General features: G+C 40.0%; 1 protein-coding gene across 1 annotated transcript in view; it reads right to left on the reverse strand.

Moving 5' to 3' along the window:
- Positions 1-21,510, reverse strand: part of LOC115356890 (ephrin type-A receptor 6-like) — a 75,016-nt gene that overhangs the window by 25,665 nt on the left and 27,841 nt on the right. Inside the window, exons 4-8 of the mRNA XM_030048178.1 lie at positions 20,031-20,180; positions 19,767-19,928; positions 18,609-18,837; positions 5,450-5,605; positions 1,342-1,692 (exon numbers count right to left, since the gene is read on the reverse strand). Coding sequence (XP_029904038.1) covers positions 1,342-1,692; positions 5,450-5,605; positions 18,609-18,837; positions 19,767-19,928; positions 20,031-20,180 — 1,048 coding nt within the window. The remainder of the gene's footprint in view (positions 1-1,341; positions 1,693-5,449; positions 5,606-18,608; positions 18,838-19,766; positions 19,929-20,030; positions 20,181-21,510) is intronic.

Consider the following 21,510-nt stretch of genomic DNA (forward strand, 5'->3'; position numbering starts at 1 on the left):
CTTCAGTGCTTGAACTTGGAATATTACGTAGTTTACCTAATTCAAGCACAAGACAACACCGCCCTGAGGACACTGTGGCTGACTTCAAGTCGGCTGGGTTTCTCTAATTAGAGCTAAGCTCAGGCCATAGTGGCCCTGTCAGCTATCCAGGGGTCAGGGATGTGGCTGACCTATCAGCACATGAAACAAGACAGAAAAAGAGAGTGCACATGGTGTTCAGAAATGAAGCTAGACAAATCTAGCTGCAGGGTAAATCTCGTCCTATTACCCCACCATAAATGTCTTAATCTGCTGCAAGTTGCAGTAACAAACATGAGCTGTGAAATAGCTGACTATTATCTCCATGTGTATGTGCTGTCTGGCAATGCATAATACATACTTACTAATATTTCTAAATCACATACAACCAGTTGAAATGTTTAAATATCCCTAAACATTCTGTAAAGGTAAAAGAAAAATAATTCAGCTGTAGAGTTGGTTTGTAACAGGTGGGCTGTGAACTACAGCTAGTTTGGTCACGTGTAGGCTGAAGCAGCGGTTGTGCTAGACCTGTAATGCATTACCAATCTGAAGTAATCTCAAAGCCTAGAGGTATAGCTTCAATGATCAATGCAAATGAACAATCACAGTATTTGTGGGGTGGCACGGTAAAAAAAAAAAAAAAAAAAAAAAAAAAAAGTTTGACCAGAGCTGGTCCACCATAATAAGCCCAAAGATACTCCAAAACCCTCCCCATATCTCAGATTGTGGGTAAATGAACAACGTGTTACACAAGATAAACATTTTTTTTCTACCTAATTTATCAGCCTCACTTTTGCATGTTTTGGGTTCTTTTCTATATTCATTTGTAAGGTAGACGCAGTCATGAGTCATCCACAACACAATTTGCTGCTGTCAGCTCAGCTTATGAAAAAAGGATGCATTATGTACAAATGGTGGGGGGGAAAGAAAGTAAGACCAGTGATGTCCATGATGATCTCCACAAGCCCACTGCCACCCACCCACCCCTCTCTGACCAGCATCCTGGGAGTTTTTGAAAATCTTTTTTTTTTTTTTTCTTTTTTTTTTTTTTATCAGTATTGCTTGGCTGACTGCCAGCCCACCAGCTGACCAGCCCGCTGGGAAAACTCCAGATGGTCATTCTGCCCATGCTAGCAAAATTATTATGATAAATCTATTGCGTTATATTGTGGCCTACAATATATTGTCTTAGGCCTGAGAAATAAGATTTCTGAACTATAAATATAAAATATAATGAAATATACATTTCTGAAAGAGATGGAGGAACCAACAGAAACAGAAGTTACACTAAAAAAGTGAGGAAAAAGCTCTGAAACTCACCAGCTTGGTGTGTAGTAATGGTAACATTTGCCAGTGAGCGTGCAGCCACTCCCAGCCCAGAGACACCATTCACGGCCTCAACATGGAAGGTGTAGTTGGCGTGCACTGCAAAATCTAGCACTGCCACAGAGGTACCAGTTAGGCCGAGTGGCCGTGGAATGAACCGCAGGTCAGGTTCACATGGCTCACACTGCGCCACGCCACTGTCACCATCACCACCATCACAGCGCTGGCACAGGACGTTGTAAGTCAGGTCCCTCCTGCCTCCTGTGTCGCTAGGAGGGGTCCATTGCAGGAAGAGAGCAGTGTCATTGACCAACGAGATCAGGTTCCTAGGAGCTGACGGAGGTCCTGAAGAGGCACAAAAGTTATTTAGAGAGAGGGAGAGAGACGAAGACAATCACCACTTCTTTTTTTTTTTTTTTTTCGGTATATCATCCTATTTAAGCACAAAGATAAGTCATGCAGAAAGGGTTAAGAGGCTGACTTACTATTTGAATGAGAACAAGATGACATGAGGTTGAGAGGCCTTTGAACATGGTATGATCATTGGTGACAGACACTCAAGCATGTCAGAAAAAAAAATCCCTCCTGTGATTTTCATGCACTACAGTGTCTAGAGTTAATGCAAAATTATGTAGTGGGAAAAAAAATCTCACTAACCCAATCAGTGGCAGGACTGTGCGTGAAAATGTCCCTTTGGAGATGTTTAAGAATAATAGCCAGACTTATTTCAGACTGTAAATGAGTGGATTACAGTCATAGAAGATTGTGTACACTTCCAATTGTGTCTGCTATGGAGAAAAAGATGAAGCTACAGCAGAAACAAAGTCACCAAACCACTTAAAAGAGTGCAGTCTTCTGTTGGTACACAAGGTTCTGCACTTCGATGCTTAAATAATGCCTCATTGCTTGGTTGTAATTTGTGCTTATTAATAGGCCACCTCTTCTCTTCTCAAGGAAAAATCATGTTATTACATACAATAATGAGGTCACATAACCGCAAGCTAGGACATATTATGTTTTACACTCATATAACAATTTTCCTGACACTAGATTACTTAAATAATTTACATTACAATATTTATATCAGTTCACAGTTAATACTGAAGTTTGTCGCTTTATGTTTATCCACTAGCCTCCAATAATCTTATTTTCAATTCTTTCTTTTTTTTAGTACTTATTATTAGCATCTTACTGAATTCCATGAGGATAAATTGGACACCTTTGCCAACCAACACTGTCTGTGCTTCTCCTTTTGTCATTCATTTCTATTCCCTGTGAGGATGCTGTTGTTATCTGTCCATGTGCCTCCCTCCCTCTCTGTACTGCCTTCTTGCTGTTGTACTGTGTTCATTTTTTTTTTTTTTTTTTTTTTTTGCATGTGTGTGTGAGTGTATGGGTGTGTGCATGTGTGTGTGTTCACTGTAATAAATTACCAGCATTTCACAATAATTAACAGTATTATTTTACAGTAACTTGTTGTAATTAAGTTCCCCTGTAATATCCCAATGAATACCTGTAAAAACTACAGTATCCTTGGATTTTACAGCATTTAACTGTTATTTTACAGTAAAATCCTGCAATCAAAACACCCCTGTTATATCACAACAAGGTCTGTAATATCACAGCGACACAGTAAAAAAAATGCAAGGATTTCACAGCATTCAACAGTATTATTACAGTGAAATTTTGTATTCAAATATTCCCTGGTAAGTCACATGACATAACCAAACTCAGCACTGAACCTGAAGAGGCCATTTCCCTCTTCTCTTCTGGGCTGAATGGAGAAGGTGAGCTGCATGCAGAACGTCTGTTTGCAGTACACCCATGGTATTTTAAATGATATTAGCACTATTAGCTAACTAGCGAACATTAGCTAGCTACGTTTGCTATTTACCACAGCCGATCTTATTATTTAAATTTGAATACCTAAATACTGTACATTATGCTTTTACTGAACTGTTGAGTGTGGATATGATAAGATTGTGTACGTGTCATTAACTTTATTTGCTGTTTTCCTGTGTGTGTGTGTGTGTGTGTGTTTAAGATTATGAAGGATGATGACTCATCTTGATAAATGCTGCCTGCAATACATAAGTCTATTTAAAACTGAAGCTAACTTTGCTTATTAACAGGTACTTCTTGGGCATCAATCCTGAAAGAGGCTCAAAGACCACGAAGCGGACAACAATGAACCCTCATATGAGCAGCCTTTTGAGGAAACTAATGGACTTTGAGTGGGAATCATATTTTTTTTTTTTTTTTGCTGCAGCAGTTGTCAGGCTCAGTTTTGAGTAGTTCTTCTTGTACTTTTTTTTTGAAGACAACTTTGCACTACAAGATTTTTGTACAACGCTGTTGCGTGTGGATTATAGCATGTTTGAGACTGAGAGGAGCGCCTGATCCCTTCACGACATCCCTTCATCGCTCTCTCCCTTCCTCTCTTACCTTGCCATGTAGGCCTCATTCCCATTCTCTTACCGCTATTGTGACACAGCTGGGTAGTTGAATGGCAAGTTTCTGCACAGTTTCTCTGCATTTTAAGATGGCTTTGGAAAGTTTGACTAGGACTAGGAAGATGAATTTCTTTAATTCTTGAATTTCTTGGTATTTATGTTGAATAACCCTTTATTTGTAAATAAATATGCCATTGGGCTAACATTGACTTTACCTCAGAGTTGTGTGTTGGTGTGTTAATTGTACAATGATTGTAAATTCACAGTAAATGGAAACTTCATCTGCATTACTTTCACAGTAAATTACTGGCCAATTTTTGCATGATTTCCACAGTATACATAGTAAATTCACAGTAAATTACTGTCAACTTGTGCATTACTTTCACAGTACACACTGTAAAAGTACAGGGCCTTGTTGTAATGATGTACAGCAAAACGTTGTAATTCCCCAGTAATGTACTGTAATATCACAGTAATTGCTTTGTCATTGAAGCTGTGAAGTTACAGTACACAGTTGTGCTTTTAAAACAATGCATTGTAATATCACAGATGTGAAATTACAGTAAATTGCTGTGAGTACATTTCACAGTATATTGCTGTAATCCTTACTGTGAAAGTCATGCAAAACATATCCAATAATTTATTGTGAATTCACAGCGAAAAATTTTGCAGTGTTGGTTACTCTTCCTGCTAAGGCATTCAACTATACATTTTGGTTTAGACCATCTTAACTGTTCACTGCATGCTGTTTATGAGGAAATATTCATTTAACATTTGATAGGCTACCTCAGTGTGTCACACAAGTTTTGGTAACCACTGCAGAGTCGATCCTACGCCCATATGCTATAGATTTGTGAAGATAAATAACCTGTTTGGTAACAATAATTTTTCTAGTCCATGTGATGTTAGGTTTTGTGGCTCCTCCTAGGCTCCACTTACTATGCTAGGACAGAATATGGCTGAAAGAAAGATTTTGATTGGTTCTTACTGAAACATTAAAGGTGGAGTCACTGATTCTGGTGCGAGATTGTTGATATTGTTCATGAAATGAAAAGCCAAATTTGCTATCCCTCTCACTCGCACCACCTCCTTACCCCATCTTCCCTCCCCTTCACCCTGTCCTGTGCACGAGCATCAACTCTCCCTGTTGCTGATTGGCTGGAATAGCATTGTGTGTCCCAGTCCGAGCTTTGTTAGTTTCCCATTTACAGAGCCAGGGCTTTGTGCGAACACAGGCGGCTAGCAGACCATGAGGAGAAATTGTCGCTTTAAAATACCAACTATCTTCCTCCAGAATCGCTGACTCCACCTTTAAAGTTTGTGACTGTATGGGAACTAGAGCTTTACTACCCAGCTGAAATTTACTTTTCCAAATGTAAACAGTGTTGCAGTTAGGGCTGTAAATTTCTGGGAAAGTAAACGTAAAAAATATTAAACACCAAAAGGTACTTCTTATTAAATTAGTGACACTGCACAAGCAAAAAGAAACAGTCAAAGTTTAAGAATACGTGGATAGAATCAAATCGAAGTGAACATGAGCTTGAATTAAAGTAATTTAAAATCAATTAGAGACTGGCAAACAGAAATGAAGATGAAGACTGTCCGGGCTGACACAAACACAGGCAGGATGCTGTAGTTATTGTACTGACTTGTACAAGCCATGGTGGAGGGGTCTTTGATGGCTCTGTAGAAGCCTTTGTCACAGTGACAGATGGTGGCAGCCTGGTCATGGCTAGAGCTGTGGGGAGGACACTTGGAGCATATGATGTTCCCAGCATACGCCTTGAAGAAACCAGGCTTACAGGCTGGTGGAAAAGAGAGGTGACAGAAGGTTAGCGTTTTAGTGAAATTTCATGCATTTCCATTAGCATACGGTGGATTTGACTCAAACCTCCAGCTGCTTTTCTCTCCTCACCTGTGGTCCGACCTTATTTCCCGAGGCACTATGGATCATTGTCATCTCCATGTTAGCTAACTAAGCCTCATGGTTCTGCCCATTGTCCAGTCTAACAAATGGTGCACACCTGAAATACACACCTGTTCTGCAGCAAGAATCACAAGCTCCCCAAAAATCGAATTTTATTTTTACAAACACATTATGAACAGTTGGAAGTGCATTAGTTGGCAGTGCTATTATTTGAGTGGAAACGGGGAGAAACAATGCTGTGACACTTGTTGATATTTTGTTTATTTTAGTTAGTTATTGTGTGATGTGTTGGGGAGTTTTTGGCCTCTTGGCGGTGCTATGGTGGGCTGATAAGTTTTCTTATTGTGGACACTGGAGATCAGTGAAAAAAGGCATCATTGCCCAAGGGTTAAAGCCCTGATCCTGTATCTGATTCCCTCGCAGAGTGCAGTGGGTATTGCAGTGGGTATTGCAACAACACAAATGAGTGTGTTTGCATCTACAGGTTCACAAACTGAAATGAAACTAAACAGATTATTATGGGATCGGGGGTTGATGGATGCAACTGGCTATATGGCACAGCTGCAGGAAGAAATGACTGGAAGAAATAAATTGGGATTGGACAAGATGGGAACAGTTTCACTCATAACCCACTGGCATCACTGAATTTACCTACTAGTACAAAAGAAAGAATGGCAGCTCCTTGTCACTCTTAAACTGATTGAAGGTTTTAAGCTTTCAGTGTTTCCTCCACTATCCAGTGTTGATTTAACTTTGAAATTTTTCCTGTATAATCCCTCTGTTGAAGAATCTGAGTGGTACATTTCATTACTTTGGCTCATTCTGTTTACAAAGCGACCCTGCTGATCTGTGCGTGACCTCTGGTTGGTTACTCTTCATCTTCTTCTCCTTCTTCTTCTTCTTCTTCTTCTTCTTCTTCTTCTTCTTCTTCTTCCTCGTCTTCTTTGTGTTTAAGAGCAGTCAGCAAACAATGAAACGGAGTGTGGAGTGTGGTTACAGACTTGTCAGCTGGATGGCACCCAACCACCCCCTTCCTCCTTCTGAGATGATCATGGGGCAGACAGGGGAGCATGGAGGGCACTGTATTCAAAATCCCTGATTGGGGCTTCACTCAAATTTGACCCAGCAGGTCAGAGATCTTGAGTATGAATCTTGGGGCCCTGTTTGCCTGGTGGTGGCGCTATAGTGGGCCAATCACGTTTATATTCAAAATGCCAGACTTCAGTTTCAAAATCCATCCTTCCACCAAGTTTCAAAAAGACCAGCAGAGACTCGGAAATCGTGAGTTTCTGCTGGGTCTCTGCTGGGTCTCTGCTGGGTCTGGGTCTTCGATGATGGAAAAATAGCATACCGTATTTCCCCAATTAATCGCTCAGCCGCAAATAGCCGCCTGGTTCTTTTAAACGCCTGGGGTCTGCACCCATTTTGCGTATTAAACGCCCACCCGAATAACCGCCGGGGCCATAATTTGCATTATATTGAGGTAACCCAAAATAAGTCTATTCACCTTATTTTTGCAGAAGTAAACAGTTAGCTGCACAATAACTGTGCGGCACTTCTGTTTTCTGTCAAAATAAGAGAGCTAGCTAACGTTAGAAAAAAGGGTGTACCGTAATCTTAAATCGACCGACTGTAAATATATTGGACAGTAACTGTCATCACAATAATGGCCTGGTGTAGGTCTGTGTAAAAATAAATAAAGGCCTGCAGTGAATAGCCGCCTCGTTTTTTTAAACGCCTGGGGTCCAAGTTGATTTTGCATATTAAACGCCCAGGCGATTAATTGGGGAAATACGGTATCTCTATTTTAACTGAGAACACAGTTTAAAAGAGTAACCAGTTTTAAATTCCATTGGATTTAAACTGAAGAAAGTTTGTGCTCAGGCAACCTGCTTTCTGTTATGTGGGTAAAGAATTGTGCTACTAATATACAAACAATGCATATGAAAATGCAATTATAGTCTGCATTCAGTCTAAAAATCTCCATTCGCTCAGTCCAACTTGGGTTTGCTGAGCTAAGCATTCTGGTACTTCGGTTTTCCTTACTCCCTTTCACTTTCCTCCCTCATTACTTCCTCCATTTCTCTACCATTTCATCCCCCCAATTCTTTTCCGCCATCAATTCTACCAGCTCTCCTTTCCTTATCTTCCCCAATTTCTCTCTCCAACTGTTTCACTAGTCCACCTTCCCCTCTTTCTACCTATCACCTTCCTTGATTTTGTTCATCTTTCCTCCAATCTTCTTCTTTTTTCCGTTTTTCCTCCTGCTTACTTCTCCCCAGCCCCCTTTCTCTCTTTCCTTATGGCTTATCAGAAGATGGCAATAACCACTGCAGATTGCCTCCTCCTGCCTCTGCCTATCTCAGCAGGGAAAAATAAAGCACTAATAGTGCAATTATTTAATACTCGGGGAAGCTGGAGATAGCTTTATTACAGGATGGCTTTGTGTGTCTGTCAGTGTGTGCGTGTGTGTGTGTGTGTGTGTGTGTGTGTGTGTGTTTTGGTGAGGTAATAATTTCAAAATGAGCAAATAAATATATAAGCTCTAAGACAGACATTGCACTGATAGAGAAAAAAAGGTAACATGGTGGTGAATTCAATCAAGGCTTCATGGCAGACAGCCCAAAGGTTTTACTGATTCAAATCATTTCTGCACGTTCCTATTTCCCCTTACATTTCAGCACACAAATCCTGGCAAGAGGGAATTTGAATGTTAATTGGCCATCCTCTGCCATGTTGCAGGCCTTGAGCTAGAAAGAAAGAAAGACAGAAAGATATAGTGAGGAGAGGTGCCACCTGGCTTCTGTTCTTCCTTAACCTGCATCAGTGACAAGCTGTAGTCTTTTATTGTCTGAGGCATGATAAACTTCACAGAGAATCATCATCATTATAAAAATCTTTTGATATTTTATGTGATGAATTTCTTAATATTGCATGCATGATGTTCAGCTGTTAACATGATTCTTGCTAGGAACAGGTCTAATCCAGCTGACTGTGTGGCAGTCCCACTGATGCAGTTCAAACTGTGAGACCTGCTGTGCAGCTGGAAGTGCCACAAAGCTCGCCTGGTCCCAGCCCTCTGCTGGACTTACATTCATCATTCTTTGTGTTCTCTCATTTGTTGTTTGCTCTCTAACATGCCTATTTTTGAGATATTGTAACATCAAACTGTGAGTGCAGAGAAATACAACAGTTTCAACCTGCAGTTTTAGGGGTGTGACAATTCATCGATGCATTCTAGATGTACTTAATGTGTAAGATGCAGCTGGACTGATTCAAGCAGGCCTGTATCAGTAAAAAGCTGGTTGTTCATTGCAGAAGAATCTATCTGGTACTTTACTTAGTGTATCAGTCCATTATGACTTGCATATCTTTTAATTTTGGCATCAGCTAATTGCAGTTGTTGTTAATTTCACATAGTATGCATTTGTCTCCTGTTTTCTCTCCCTCTGCACCGTCCTGCTCGCTCTGTGAGTGTGAAGGGTCACATCAGGTCACATGACACCCACTCCCCTAGCTCAAAGGAAACAAACGTCCACCCTGCCCTCTTCTTTCCTCTTCACTTTGTTTCATCATAGATGTTGATCAACTGTGAAGAAATATACAATGCACCTCTAAATGTGTGGGCTATGTTTGGGTTTTATGAGAGAGTTGGGAAACTTTTAAAAAGTTGCAAAGCATGCCTAATGAAAGTAAAATATACAGATGGTGACACTAATCTTATGCCCCTCATCTAGAGACTCTATAAAGCCACTTAAGGAGGGTGAGAGGCTGCCTTCCCTATGACAACATCTTGAGCCTTGAGCATGGAAAAAAGTAGGAGTGTGCCCCCGCATCCAAACCCATTCTGGGCAGGTGCTGCACTGAAAATCTTCAGTAGAGCAAGTAGTGAAAAGAACACTGCAGGGCTCCTTTTAGATTCACAGAAGTGATGTTTCAAGCAGTCTGTACTTCTGCAGTGTACAAACTGTTCTTCACATGGAAAAAGCTACAATCAAAATGTCCCTCTACAGCCCACTTCCTTTGCATGGTCAAATTATATTACCAAGCCACAGCACCCTTGATGGGTAACACAGTGTCATCATATGGAACAACACATGTCATTGCAACAGTGCATTATAAACAGTGGACTGTTTTACCATTGAATTATTTAAACGTTTTACTACCAACAAATGAGTTTCCTAAGATGTTAAAACCATTGTAATGTCCCCTTAATTCTCTCTCTGTCCTGTTACTGTATTTACTAAATCTATCAGGGTAGCAGAAATATGACACCATAGTGTAATCATAATGTAATGATTCACACTGTTGCACTGCATTATATTGCATCATGACAGGGCTGAACCAAATTGTACCTATCCTTTGGCTACTTAAAATGTATCTAGATGCATCATATTATTGATCACGCATAGAGATACAAGTCGAGTTGGTCTCAGTGGGTGAGATACACATTCCAAAGCAGTCTCAGACAGAGCTGAAACTGGCTCTGAAGCAGGCAGATATCAACCCAAACCTTAACTTGTGCAAACCACGCTGGATCATCTCCAAGCAGTGTAAAAGACTGTTGGTCTCAAACTGGATGCAGTGGTCACTATTCCTGCAGTGCCAAAGGTCTGCTATATTTGGGACCTCACAGGTGTGGTTGTGTCTGCTTTGAGGGACAGCAGTCAGACTGTGTGGGCGAGGCCTTGGCAGTGGCACAATCAAACAGGACAAGGGAGGAAACACTAGAAGGAGAAACAATGACATCTGTAAATATAAGCATCAATCTTGTGATAGTAGCCCTTATTAAAGTCTGAATATACTGAGCCAGCTCTACAATCCAAGCTATGTGCTTTTAAATATTTAATGGGGAAGATGTTTTCATTGTCTTGCAAACAGACTTTTTGTTAAAGCTCATATTTGTTTGAGAACCCTAAAATACAACAGATACATATTAACGGGAGGAAAATCTTATATTCTGAGCCACAAACAGATTTTGTGGTATAATCGTGGATGAGGTTCAAGTTACAAACCATGTTCAACACATATTTTAATGTTAATGTAATGACAGAATTTTTTTCTGAGGCAATGAGAGATCAAAGCTCATTCAAAGTGCGGGCTAACATGCTGTCCTCTGTTTAGTCTTTACAACACTGACAAAAAAAAAAAAAAAAGTGGTAAAAATCATCATTATTTGTAGCCTTATAGTCATCATCCTCCCTGTGTTACAACAACACACCAAAACTGGAATATCAATGGCTCTCAGACCAATCCATTAAGCTGGGCGTGTTTCATATAGAGAGCCAGTCTGTCACAGGATCTATTTTATAAACTTTCAAAGATAGAGGGAGGTGTTCAAATGAGGTAGTTGTTTGGGGGATTAATTGAAAAAGTCAAAATGGAACAATGGATTTAGAATGAGAGATGAGGTGCAAGATGGAGTGACATTAAACAAAATATAAGATTGAAAGACAGACATCAAGACACAACGTGCACCAACAGGTGGATACAATGGAGAATTAGACACACATACAGAAAAGAGAGCCATCACTTCACCAAATCAGGCTGTTGGTTAACTCCTAATGGGAAGAGTAATTTGTCACCCTGCTCCCAATTTTGAGGCATCCTGTGCACTTGGATATTACTTTCCTCCTGTGTTGAGCTCCTGCCAAAGGCATCAAACACACAAATTCATTTCAAATTCATGCTCCCTGCAGTCTGGTATAAGCTGGGCAGATCACCACCAGAAACCAATTAGACTTTTACACCACTATTTCCCATCAAAAGCTTGCAGACATTACACAAACAAAGTAACACACACATACACACACATGCACACAATGAAATCCAATTTATTCAGTATCACCAAACCTTTTTCATGAAGATATTCTTATTCATTAAAAGCAACATTGGCACACAATATGAATCACCACTACCAACCAGTACTGCTACACCTACCACCCCAACCACCACCCCCCCACACACACCAATTACTTTTTCACCAGTCAGTAATTCAATATTCTCTGAATGGAATGGGCTATTTATTCCTTATAATGCAACTCTAAGCTTTAGCTCCCCTTCAATCATACTGTCAACCATTTTTTCAAAAAAACAACAACAACAACAACAACAACAACAACAACAAAAAAAACATCATTCAACCTCAACTTTACTAGTATGGGATAACTGTTAGGTTAAAGTTAAAGCATGATACTCAATCACACTTTCCTTGTCCAATTAGTTTAAAGTTGCACTTCTGGGTTTCATTTCGGGCTTGAATGTAATGTAATCCAGTTTAGTTTGCTTGGATTGGGGCTTGGAGCATGGATTAATGGGGGAGACTTCTTTCTGTAGCTGTGCGTTTGATTCACCGGTAACACTTTACAATGAGAGTACAACACTTAATGTTAGTTAATGCCGTAATAAACATTAAGTAACAGGTAATACACATTAAATAACAGTTAACTAACCACTAACTAATGTGTCCAAGAATCATGTACTAATGCTGTTCATGCTAAGGTATTAATTTATATGTTACTTAATGGTTATTGTAGATATTATTAACATTAGTAAATGTCATAATAATCATTAACTAACAGTTAATTAACCATTACGGAATTAACTAACGTTAACAAACGTTAATTGTTGTACTCTTATTGTAAAGTGTTACCGATTCACTTTCATTTTATCCATCGCTTCTTAACAAACGACCAGCAATATAAAAGAAGAAATTTGCCCTCTGAGGACTTTGACTCTTGGTGGATCAGTACTACAAACAGATTCCAAAGAAGAGTCAGGCAACTCTGTCAGTGAAAGCACATCCAGTCCTTTAACAGTTAACTAACCCCTTTTTACCTACTTGAGGAGGACCAGAAAGGTACCGGGGACTGCACAAAGGAATACAAAAATAACCCTTCTTGTTTTCAAAGTGAAATTTATCAGTTTAAAAACCCACAAAATACCTTAAAAGCTGTCATTAAATATGCAGCATATGTAATAATTTGCCATCTCCAAATGGCTTATGACTATAAACATATGTGGAAAATATCCCATTACCACTGCACACCAGAACAAGATACAACCTTTCCTCCAAGGATGAAACTGGACTTGTTTGATGTTATTGTAAACATAACTCTAACACTCCTATGATAAAAGCAATGTCACAATGAAAAAAAAAAAAAAAAAAAAAAAAAAAAATCCAAAGTTTGTTGGTTGCGTTTTAATATGGACAAATCACTGCATTCCAGTGATTTGTCCACTTGCATGTCCATGTGTATTTGAAAAACATGATTTGGAATATTAAGAAAAAAAAAAAATAACAATTAACTTCTCCTACAACTCTTCTTTATTTATTTATTTATTTATTTTAAAAATTTTAAGGCATGTATTTCAAATACATATAATATACTGTGTAAATAAGACAGCTTCAGAGTTGCTGAAAGGTTTAATTTTTCACTTTGATGGAGCTAGGCTAATGACTCCCATAGACATCAAGTCTTTATGCTAAGATAACATAAAACGCTTACCATAGGAACTGAACCACTGGATGCCCAGAGGTGAAAATGATATTGAACATCTTGACTCAGTCTGAGTAAGTCCGGGAAAGGGTGCTTTGTCCAAAATGTTGGCGCATTCTCTTTACCTGAACAAACAAGTTTTCTAATGTACACCAACAACAATAAGGGACCATTGGGACAGCTGACCTTGTAATGGCTCATGCAGAAGATCAGAAACTGTGCAGTATCTGCAAACAACTGGGCCACCCAGTTATGTTACCATATAGCTATGACCTCACATAAGTCTAGTTAAAAGGTGGGTGTCTACACTTTGGGGTACCATCAATCCTTTCTCAGCAGGCTACAAGCTCATTGCTCCATCATGCTGCTTCTGAAGCTGCTTTCTGCCCTAAATTCCTGAGTAAATGCATAGTGGTTGTGGCTACAAAGCTGAAAGCCAGCCTTCCTGTTCATTCGGCTGCTTCTTCCACCAATATGTCTAATCTATAGCATATTCTTCTACGTGCTATAAGTTAATAATGGCAGTCAATAAAATAGAAACTAAAGAATCCCTCTTATGTTTTTTGGTGTTACAATTTGACTGAGGAAACTCAAGGTTTCTTTACATGGAGCTAACAGGTCTGCCTAGGTTATAGCATTTTGAGTTCCACTGTGTGCAAACACCATCACAACTTAAAACAAGATCTACAGTTATTTTCACAGTGCAAGTCTTGAGAGCACACAATCTACCCTATTTCTATTTTCATTTTGTGTCTGCTGTGCCAAATTTGGTGTTCACTTGGCATGGAAACAAGATTTTATCCCAATGACTTGAATAAAAAACAAAAACTAAATATAAGGGCAGGATAATGGCCATGAAAAAAGCATTGAGTTTGTGCATAGGCCAAACAAACACTTGTCATATTCAGATATGGCAAAAATATAGATAAGAAGCTTGCAAGTTTAATATAAGCTGTACATATAAAAATAGAACTGAAAAAATATTTACTGGCACGGCTTCAGTGAGTCTATAACTCATAGATATATACGTAATAACCACATGTCATTCTGAAAGTCCAGCTGTTTATTTGATCCCCTTCATGAACTCCTTTTTCCTATTTTTTTTTTTTTTTTCACAGCAATTATTCTGTAATTGCTGTGGGAGGGGGGGGGGGGGGGGGGGGGTCAATTTGGCAGAAAGAATGAAAAGAACAACAAATTCAGTGAACCAACACAAATAAGTCATAGTCCCCTTTAGTTCACCATGAAACCAAATTCAGCATTTATAGAGCAAAACTCAGAGAACATTTCTTTGCAGAAATGCTGGGCAAACCAATGTCATAATAGTCAGTCATAGTCATAATGCCATATACATATACATCAGTTTGCAAAATGTAAATGTAAAATGTGAATTGGAGACTCTCAGCACAGCTAGAAAAATCCTAATATGATGACAACAAATCCTGCTACCATTACCTTTCACAAAATAGTGAAATTTCCATAGATTAACAGTTAGCAAACACAACACACCTTCAGTGATGATGCACATCTATAAAATGTATTTAGAAATATGCTGGTCACACTTTCTCTGTGGTTGCTTAATCAACACTGGACTGTTTACTGTTTTAATAATGCACATTTCTCATTGTGTTTCATAACTAGCAACACAAATGTTTGACTCAGTGTCCTCCCTTTTCAACAGAGCAATAGCTAGGGGATCAGCTCAGCTTTTGGAGGGGTTTGTTCAGGTTTGACTTTCAGCAGATCACTGGCGAAACGCAGTGCATCACAGACATGCTGGCAGAATTGGAATGGCATACCTACTAAGAGATTTTGAGTTGTTTGGGTGTGAAAAGTTGGAGGCTCCCTCTCTCTTTGCTTTACGTTGTCAGGAACAGATGGAGTCGGAGACAGTATGTTTACCTTGGTCTCTCAGCTTTGATATGCAGATGGGGAGTTCACAGAGAATGAGTGATGCTCTGGTCTGGCTCAGCTGAGCTACAAGCCAGAGTAAACACAGAACTTAATGGACAGAAGAGGGCATGGTGGTTCACAGAGAAAGAAAGATGGCTAACAATGTATTGATTTTCCCAATGCATTTTTTTCTTTTACCCAAACTTAGGCCGTAAAAGACTATACTTTCCCTACACATTCAAATTCTGAAAGTCAAAACAGCAGAGGTCACCAGCGAGCAAGCTCAGTCTGGTTAATGTTTATGGGACTCTGTCTCAGAGCAGTCGGGGAAAAGAAATGACCAGAAGCTGTCTTGAAACTGTCTGGACTTTTGGTGTATGGCTCTAAAATCTCTGTGACTCATGTTACCATTTGCTTCCTCACTATTCACCTCTAACTGAGCCCTCTTAATAGTAACCCCCCCCCCCAAAAAAAAAAAAAAAACTTTGGCACCAAGACCACAGTGCCCAAGACAAAGAAATGTCATGCAAAATGGCTTTTATTCAAAAGGGTTTTGTTGAGACAAAGAGAATGTTTGAATATAGAAGGTTTTTCAGTAATCAGGCATAATCACTTAGCCAACTGCTGAGATTCTCATTTTGTCTCTATCTCTGTTATGCCTCAGATAAAATTCATAGAGACGTCTCTATTAGCTTCCCCCACAACCCACTGCTTTAAAAAAAAAAAAAAAAATGATGTGTGACGAAAGGATGTGGAACAAATAGCATTAGTGCTATGATGTTGCCTTATCTAGGTCATGATATAACCAGCCTATCTCCGTGTTATCCTCTTGTGGCTGACACTGAATGAAAGGAATTGAATAATAAAGCGCTCGATTGAGATGTCAAAACAGTCTGGCAGAGTGCTATTGGGGTGAAAAACAGCGTTTGATAAGCGCTGATGCCTTTGTTTTGGGAGTTGGGGGTGAGAGATGGACGTGTTAGTGCAGAGCTGCGCTTATGCTTGGGAGCGTTGGGGTTTTCCCTATTCTCTCTCTCTCTCTCTCTCTCTCTCTCCCCCCTCACTCGCTCGCTCTTTCCCCATGCTGCCTCTCAGACAGCTTTGATCATAGTACCCTTTGAAGCAGTGTTCCAAAATGAAAACGAGGAGAAAGCAGAAGTCATTGCAAGTTCATGCCTAAACTTCCTGCAACTACTTGCAAAGTGCATATCTGCATCACAACATCAGCTGTGCAAGATCTATAGAAACTGCAGATGAAAAGGCCAAAAAATAATTACAAAGATGGCTTAGATTATAGAAAGACAAAGTGATAATCTATGTGTTTCTAAAATGGACCTTCTTCTCTAATCTATAAGTTATGAGGGTGTTGAAAAAAAAGGAATTAGGTTTCAGTAGCTCAAAAAGGTTATCTGAAATATGTTTTAATTGATATCATAATGTTATGCTGATATGTGCAACTGTTACTGTCATATTTCAAATAAACAGGATAGAGGAGATTTTTATTGATTGATTATTTTTTATTTTTATTGATAGGTGAATATTCGCACTTTCTGTAAGCAAGTTTCAGAGAGGAGTGAATCATGATGTTTTGTTTTATCTCTGTGGAAATTCTGCAAGGTGTTGGCCTGCATTTGTAACTTGTTAGACTGAACAACAGTTATAAGCGCACGCATATTCTGGCACACACACACACACGCAGGCACGCACACACACAGATGCACATACACATACATGCACTCACACTCGCTTGTTCTGAGCCGTTTGTAGTGCTGACCCATTCGTTCAAGTGGCTGCTGATTCTGTTCTGTTGAAACTACAGCGCAGAGAGGGGCGATGCAGCTGCCATCAGCCACGAAGGATATAAGGAGTAGATGTAGCACATATGAAATATGCAACATGCTTAAGTTCAAGTTTATTTGGAGTCCTTAATCACAGCTACAGTCTCAAAGGGCTTTGCAGGCCCAGAGTTAATAGAAAACAAAGCAACACCCCCTGATGTGAACCCTCATAGCTGGCAAGAAAAAAAACTGCCACGAGAATGGCTACTTTGGATGCCGTCTTATCAGTTACCTCTCCTAACAGTCATCTGTGTGGCTTAACCATATCTTTAAAATGAGTGAGACAGAAATAGAAAACACCTTCAAAAGATAAAAAGAAAAGCAATGAAACACAGCACTCTGGGAGTAAATAGAGAAGATATTACTGCCTGGCCTACATATCTGCTGTACTAATGACTGCTGGAGTTCTCTCTGTAATAACCTGAGTTACCACATCACCACAGGGTACTACACAAACCCTCCCCCAACCAGCTGAGACATCTGTAAGCATACAAAATGCGGTAACACAGGGTGTGCTATAATTGTTACCATGCAGTATAGCTCAATTAGGCACCTGCCTTAATTACAAGAGTAGGTCTTCGCTATGCAAATGAAAGAGAAGGTTGGAGGGTTTAGAAAAGACTGGTTGCAAACTAAATTAGCTGTGAAGCTAACAAATGAAGGCAATTAGCCAGCTAGCCCCCACTCTGTCTGCACCATCTAATTGTGAAACCAGGCCAAAAACTATGTGGAACAACTCAACAGTTTCTTAAACTTTCTCTCAATCTGTTCTGCTGAATGAGACACATTTAGGCAAAGTTGATCCAACAAATTAGCTGGGAAATGTCCCAGAAAGTCTTTAACCAAAGCACTGGGGGATTTATCAAACTTCTGGGATTTGAAGGTTTATGTGAGTGATTGATTTTTTTTTCATGCATCTATGAAGACTTATTAAAGCAGCAACATAGACATCATAAAATCAAAAATGTCATATTGCAGGTGATGTCTCCAGAAATGAATGTTTACCATTTGAACTACATACTTCATTGAGAGCCCCTAGAGAGGTCTCCTTGAAAGCTCAAGTAATTATTTTCAAATGTCAGAAAACTCTGGTTGACACAGACTGTTCTCAGCATGTTATAGTCCTCAAAATCTCAGGGAGGGAGGATAGCAGAAGAGTGAAGAAAGGAGACCGCAAGGAGAGAGAGGCAGGAAAAGACAGACAAAAGAAAGGGACAGGGAGGGGAAAGACGGAGGCTGCAAGAAGAGAGTAAACAAAGAAAGGACAAGGCAGCAGATGAGATGATGAGGAGAGGTGGAGCTCAGAGGAGATGAAGAGAGATGTGGACAGAAAGGATCACAGAGGAATGTGGGATCTTAAAATAAGAGCAGGGAGGAGGTGGAATAGCACTGAGATCTCAAGCATTTGCAGATGACTGGTAGGCCCGGGAGATCTGTCAGTGTGATGCAATCTTCCCCTCTCCTCTCCTCTCCCTATTTCTTCATATTTGTTTCCCTTTCTGTCACTCTCTCAGAATCCAGCCAACTACACTGACAGATTCAATTTTCATCGGCAGAAACACCGTTGGTGAAGCTTAATATGCTACAATACAGTATAGTCTCACACACGCACTCACCCACACAAACAAAAACATACAAAACCGCTCCTCACCTCGGCAGTAGCCATCCATTTCCTCGTGCCCAACACTACAGACACAGCGGCCCAGAGGCACCAACCAGTCTCCATCAGCACCACAGTACAATTTGGGTGTGTCCCGCTCCTCTGCATTCTCCACACATGCACCCCGCACCTCCACCAGCGAGGAAGAGTCCAGGCGCGGCACTGTGTCAGGAAAGGCTGCCAGGTTCCGTAAAGTTGATGGGCAGCGCTTGTAAAACACCTGTAAATGTTAAAATAGTACTGAAATAGTAAGTTGAAAGGAGCATGTTGCGTTCAATTGTCACATATTTCCATTCCATATTTAATTTTTTTTTTTTTTCACAGGGGTTTCAATTCATGCCAAAATACAGTTTGTGGTTAACCGACTTTACACACAGAGTGTGCCATTTTATGCCACAACATCAGTTAACATCTCAGGTGCGAAATTTTAAAGAGACAGGGTTAGGGTGCACTTGGCCCAGCAAGAAACACAATTTCTATCATCAACCCAAAGCTGAAAAAATGTTTTGAAGGATGTATAACACCCCTCATTTGTTAGGGATTCATCATCGATGCTATTTTCCAGCCCTCTTGCCTTCTAACTGGTCAAACTACGCAACAGCTCCCATCAGCGCTTTTTCATGCCTCATAGGAGAAACCCTACCCTACAACCAACTACTGTAGCTCATTTAGCCTCAATTTCTACTGATATTAATTGTATATGTGGCTCGGAAACTGACAAACAGTGTATCAGTTGGTTGGTGTGGAGATTGTGGATTTGAGCAGAATATCTAATTGTCATAAGCTTTTATTTGCGGCCAAGCTTATTTTCTTAAATTTCCAAAACCCAACGGAAAAATCCTTTAGAAATCTTCCAAGGAAACCCATGGTCAAAGTAACTCCTGTGTTAGTGCGCAAAAACACTTCATCACTTGAACTCTCTACTGGGGTAAGTTAGCCTTGACTTTAAAGCTGCCAAAACATTTTCGTACTGGATGCATCTGATTTTCGTGACAGACAGCTACAATCACAGCTGTTGGCAAGAAGTCAAAATAGGACCAGTACGATCCTTTGAAAATTCACCTGAAATCTCTGATTTTTTGTCTCCTTGTTCATAGTTATGTTCATGCAGAAACAAATGACCCTCATTCACACAACTGACTCACTGACCTTGACAGACACCAGGGCGATGCAGGCGCCCACATCCTGGAAGGCCAGGTAGAAGCCCTTCCGGGTCACTGGCCCGACTTCCCGGACCTCAGTGTTGAGGCGCAGAACACGATCTCCGAGGTCTGTCTGTGTAAAGCTCTCATCGGCTGCAATGGTGTCCACCTTGGAGGCATCAGTTTACACATTAGCGCAATTTGTTGGCATTACATGGTGATAGTGGTACAGCAGAGAACGTTTTGGTTAAGATAGGGATCAAGCCCCCACCTTGGCATACTCAGCCGGGCGGAAGCGTGTTCCCGCGGCGAGCGGTTCATCTGTCTGCAGGTAGAAGAGGTTGAAGGTTTCCTTGCATGTACCAGACACCCAGGGGATAGAATTGCAATCTCTCAGTGTGAAACGCAGCTCCACATATACCTGAGTGAACAGAAATGACAAATTACTTGTCATTACAGGCCCAATTCAAAACACAGAGCTATCAAAGAAATCAAAGCCTACTCTACAACATACTGCATTACTGGAATTAAACTTGAATTCATCTTTACAATATATCTGATGTAGATTTACACACGTGTTGGAAATATTAATTATGTTTGTAATAATAATAGCCCTTCACGCTTGATAAACTTTACTTTTATACAACGTTTTAGTGTGATTTAATAAATAGCTCTTTAGCTTTAACTCATCAAACTTTAAGAGACAGTTAAAAGAATCATATTCATAAAATAAATGAGAACATACTAAAACAAGAAGATAGCACAAGATAGAATAAGACTACTGCTCTCCCAAAAAAAAAAAAAAAAAAAAAAAAAAAAAAAACTACTTCTCTGCTACTCTAACCCTCAGACAGGCTGCTAAACAGCCTAAGGGCCTTGGAGACGTAAGCCAAGTCATCTTTAGCCTGGACTTTGAACTCTGGCTCATAGGAGGTCAAAAAAAACGAATTACATAGTTGCTTTGGGCACGACCTTACTGTGGTTTAAAAAGTGCTTAGTAGTCTTAAAATCATTTCTAAACCACCTAAGCAGTGAGGAGATGCCAGGATTTGACTGATACCAGACTGTAGTTACAGTAATGACAAAAAATGTTGCCGTTGTTTGAGTTGTTTTAAATCTGAGGCAATAAAGGCATGAAGGATTTTCTCCAGATAACAATACAAATTGTTTAATTTTGGAAATTGATCTCAGCAGAATGTAACAAGATGGCAGCAGTCTGTTTACTTAAATTAAAGCTCAAGTCAGCGCCACCAAATTTTAGACAGCTGGCTCGATGTCGGCTGTCAGAGTGTCTACTTCATCATGAAACACACAAAAACAAACCACCAACCGCACAGCACCAACCGCTGGAGACTCAGTGAGCGCTAACCGCCAAGAGCTACCTATAAGTCCAAGAGAAGATGAGGAGTTAAAATTGGGATTAAGGGCTCGGTGGTTGCCAAACCAACAGCCACAGGGGCATCATTTCATGTAGCCACCTTTTGACTCTGCACAAGCTGCCTCGTGCCAACAACTCTCATAGATTCCAAGTGTTTATGCTAAGCCAACACGAAATGCTACCCATATGAACCAAACCACTGGACGTACAGAGGTGAAAACAGTATTCTGTCTCAGTCTCAGTCAGAAAAAGGGTATTTTGCCAAAAACGCTGGAGTAATCCTTAAAGCCAAGCCAGGACTTTTGTGTTAGATTTTACAGCTCTATAACTGAATCCAGAACAGTCTGGAATGAATTACTAAAATTGGTGAAAA

Source organism: Myripristis murdjan, chromosome 3 (genome assembly GCF_902150065.1).
Source record: "Myripristis murdjan chromosome 3, fMyrMur1.1, whole genome shotgun sequence".
Lineage (NCBI taxonomy): Eukaryota > Metazoa > Chordata > Actinopteri > Holocentriformes > Holocentridae > Myripristis > Myripristis murdjan.